This window comes from Myotis myotis, unplaced genomic scaffold, assembly GCF_014108235.1.
Source record: "Myotis myotis isolate mMyoMyo1 unplaced genomic scaffold, mMyoMyo1.p scaffold_m19_p_3, whole genome shotgun sequence".
NCBI lineage: Eukaryota > Metazoa > Chordata > Mammalia > Chiroptera > Vespertilionidae > Myotis > Myotis myotis.
The window spans coordinates 71,208,144-71,211,369 of record NW_023416335.1 but is presented as its reverse complement, the minus strand read 5'-3'; the positions used below and the strand labels follow the sequence as shown (position 1 = coordinate 71,211,369).

The 3,226-nt window shown below is 48.8% G+C and overlaps 1 protein-coding gene across 1 annotated transcript; it reads left to right on the top strand.

The window, feature by feature from the left end:
* The first annotated feature begins 845 nt into the window (after positions 1-845).
* Positions 846-3,226, top strand: LOC118650445 (serine/threonine-protein kinase MARK2-like). The gene is made up of 2 exons (XM_036298907.1): positions 846-2,261; positions 3,137-3,226. The coding sequence occupies exons 1-2, from the start codon at positions 846-848 to the stop codon at positions 3,224-3,226; spliced, it is 1,506 nt and encodes a 501-aa protein (XP_036154800.1).

The window sequence follows — 3,226 nt, the reverse complement described above, 5'->3', positions numbered from 1 at the left end:
TTTGAAGATCTTTTTATGAATCAAAGAAGTAGTTGGCCATATTTTCTTTTGTTCCCCCAAACTCTTCTGTTAATCCAGTGAAAAAACATTTATTAAATACTTGTTTTGTTGCCACTCACTGTGCTAGACACAGGAAACACTAGTCATGCTCCTCCCTTCATGGGAAGGACTGACAGTAAACAAGAATCAGCCACACTGTGGTCAGTGCTATGAAGACGACAACCCTGACCAGCTGGGTGAGGAAGGTAGGAATGGATAGATCAGGGACATCCTCTCTAAGCAGGTGACATCTGAACTGATGCCTAGAGCATGAGAATCAGTCAGACTTTTCCTTTGTATTTGTGCACGTGCATCTTACAGATTTTCATTTCTAATAAAGTAAATAGTAATATTTAAATCTTACATAAACAAAAAGCTCTTTGTGGGTTGTCTTTTTGTTTTTCCCAGAGTATAAGATGATGAGACCAAAAACTTAGAAAATCACTGTAGTTTATCCCCAGCCGTGTTTGGTCCGTTTCCTGAAATGACCTCATAAGGCACCATTGTGATGAAATTGCAAACCACATCCCAGCTGTCATTGGTCTATTTTTTGCTCTGACCTCACAAGGTGCCATTGTGAGGGAATTGCAAACCACGCCCCAGCCGTCATTGGTCCATTTCTTGTTCTGAACTCATAAGGCACCACTGTGAGGGAATTTCAAACCACTCCTATATAAGACCCTGAGCAAGCGGAGGTTTTGTCCGTTTTAGCCCAGGAAGCTGATTTTGGTGACCTGTTGGACTTGGACTCCTTAGCTTGTTTTGGCTATTTTTCTTTTTCTTTTTGTTCTCTGATTTACGGTGCCATGTTTAATATCTGTTCATCCCATTCATCCCACAGGGAACACTACATCGGAGAGTATCTGCTCCTCAAAACCATCAAAAAGGGGCCGTCTTCGGAGGTGCGTTGGGCTCAGCACATACTAACCGGGGCACATGTGGTCGTAAAGGCTATTAGGCGGAAGGGCATATCTAGATTTTTTGAGGAAGTGCACTGCTTCAAAAGGGTGAGTCACCCCAACATAACCAAACTCTTTGAGGTGCTTGTCACCCCGGACAAGTATTTTTTAGTAATGGAGCACGTTGGGGGAGGAAACCTCCTTGAATACCTGGAGGACAACGGCCCCATGGACGAGGGAGAAGCCCGCACCATCTTCCGGCAGGTAGTATCCGCGGTCCAACACTGCCACCAGAAAGGCGTGATCCACAGGGACCTGACACCAGACAACATCCTCATAGAGGTTGATGATACTATCAAGTTATCCGACTTTCATTTTAGCACGCAGGTGAGAGAAGATACGCAGTACACCTTCTGTGGCTCCATAAACTATTCGGCCCCAGAAATTTTAAAGAGGAACATCTATGATGGCCGAAAAGCGGACGTGTGGAGTTTGGGGGTATTATTATACAAGATACTGACAGGGGTGACACCGTTTGCGGGGGACAACATTGCCGAGGTGAAGAGTCAGATACTGAGTGGAAACTACCAGGTACCAAGCTTTATGTCAGGGCGGGTTCAAAGACTTTTAAAAAAATTACTCACTGTAGACCCTAACAAGAGACCAACCATGGAAGATGTGATGAAAGACCCGTGGGTCAACAAGGGCCACAAGAAAATTCTGAAGCCATACAGGGAGCCGCCGAGGGGTGAGTTGGACCCGCAAATAATGAAAACGATGCTTAGCCTCGGCTGTATACCCGACTACATCCAAGAATCACTAGCACAAAGAAAATTCGATCATTTGATGGGCACATACCTGATCCTCAGAACGATGAAAACAAAGATGCCAGGCCGCAAAATCAGGGTAAAGCCTTTCCGTACCTCTTACACCAGTAGCTCCAGTACCACAGCCTCGAGCCAAGAGGGTGCTCGCCTATTTGACAAGAAGACCAAACAGCCCTCCATTCCCTCCAAGAGCCTGAGGTTGAGGGTGACCACTACCCAACCCACCCTGGACACCATGACCACCACTGCCTCAGAGTCCAGCACAGATACCTCCATTAAAGACATCAGGTACTCCGTTGAGATCGGCCGCAGCAGCGAGAGCAGCAGCAGCAGCACCACCAGCAGCAGTGGGGGAGACGCCCATAGAAGCTCCCCGGCCTGGCAGGAGGTGGCTAGGAGGGCCTTCCAGTTTCTTTTAAAGTTTGTGTGCTGTGGGTCATCTGCCAAGAAGGAACATCGCAAAAGGTCAAAAATCAGGACCACAGCCAACTTGAAGGTGAGGAGCTCCAGGAAGGCTGGTCAGTGGTATGCGAGATGAACCAGAGGTTGGAGGCAAACAGCTGAGGGTTGTGCTGGGCTGCATATCTGGCGCTTCGGCCAGACGGGGCGCGCTGTGCTGTCGTTCCTAAAATACATAGATAGGAAGGTACTGACATCAGGCCAGGCCTTGAGATATGGTCTCATGGCCCCTTCCCAGCATGTTGTACTCTCTGTTCCTAGTACACATAGCTAGGAAGGCACTGATACTGTACTGTGTCAGGAACTAAGGTTTTATAACTTTGTGGTTTTTGCAAATAAAACACTGTAACTCCTGCAGTTGGCGCTGCAGTTCAGCCTTTGCTTCGGCAGGGTGCTGTAACTAGTCACTGGCCAGCTTAATAAAGGCTCCTAAATCTTGACCTGAGTCCCTGGTGGTCGTCTCCGCAGGTCGCCCCATTACATTTGGAGGCTCCAGTGAGATCCACTCCAGCTGAGTTGCTGGTGGACACCCCTGCTGCCCCAGGCGAGGACACTCCAGTCTCCGCCCTGGATCACAGGGAGGCATAGTGTTTTCCTTCCAACACTACAATCCAAAAATGACGAGCCACCTGGACCTCCAGCGGGGAGGTAAGAATCTGGTATCTGTCTGTGGAACGTTCCCTTTAGGACTCAAAAGAGGGCTGGATGCAGTGGAACCTCGGAGTCCGACCACCCGATGCAACGGCGTTTGGGGGACCTGGTTTGGGTAACCTTAGGTTGCATTTGTCTGGTTTGTTTTGTCTTTGTTCTCTGTTTGTGGGAGCGCATCTGTGGAAGCTATAGCAAACTACAAGCTCCAGGTGCGTGGCTGCTGTATGACCCCTAGATGTCTGTCCTCTGGTTTGTTATCAGCTACTAGTCCTTGCAGTTGGTGAGCTCCTCCAGGTGGAACGGCGAGATGACAATGCCCTCCGACTTCCCGCCGACGCTGCCTCAGGATGA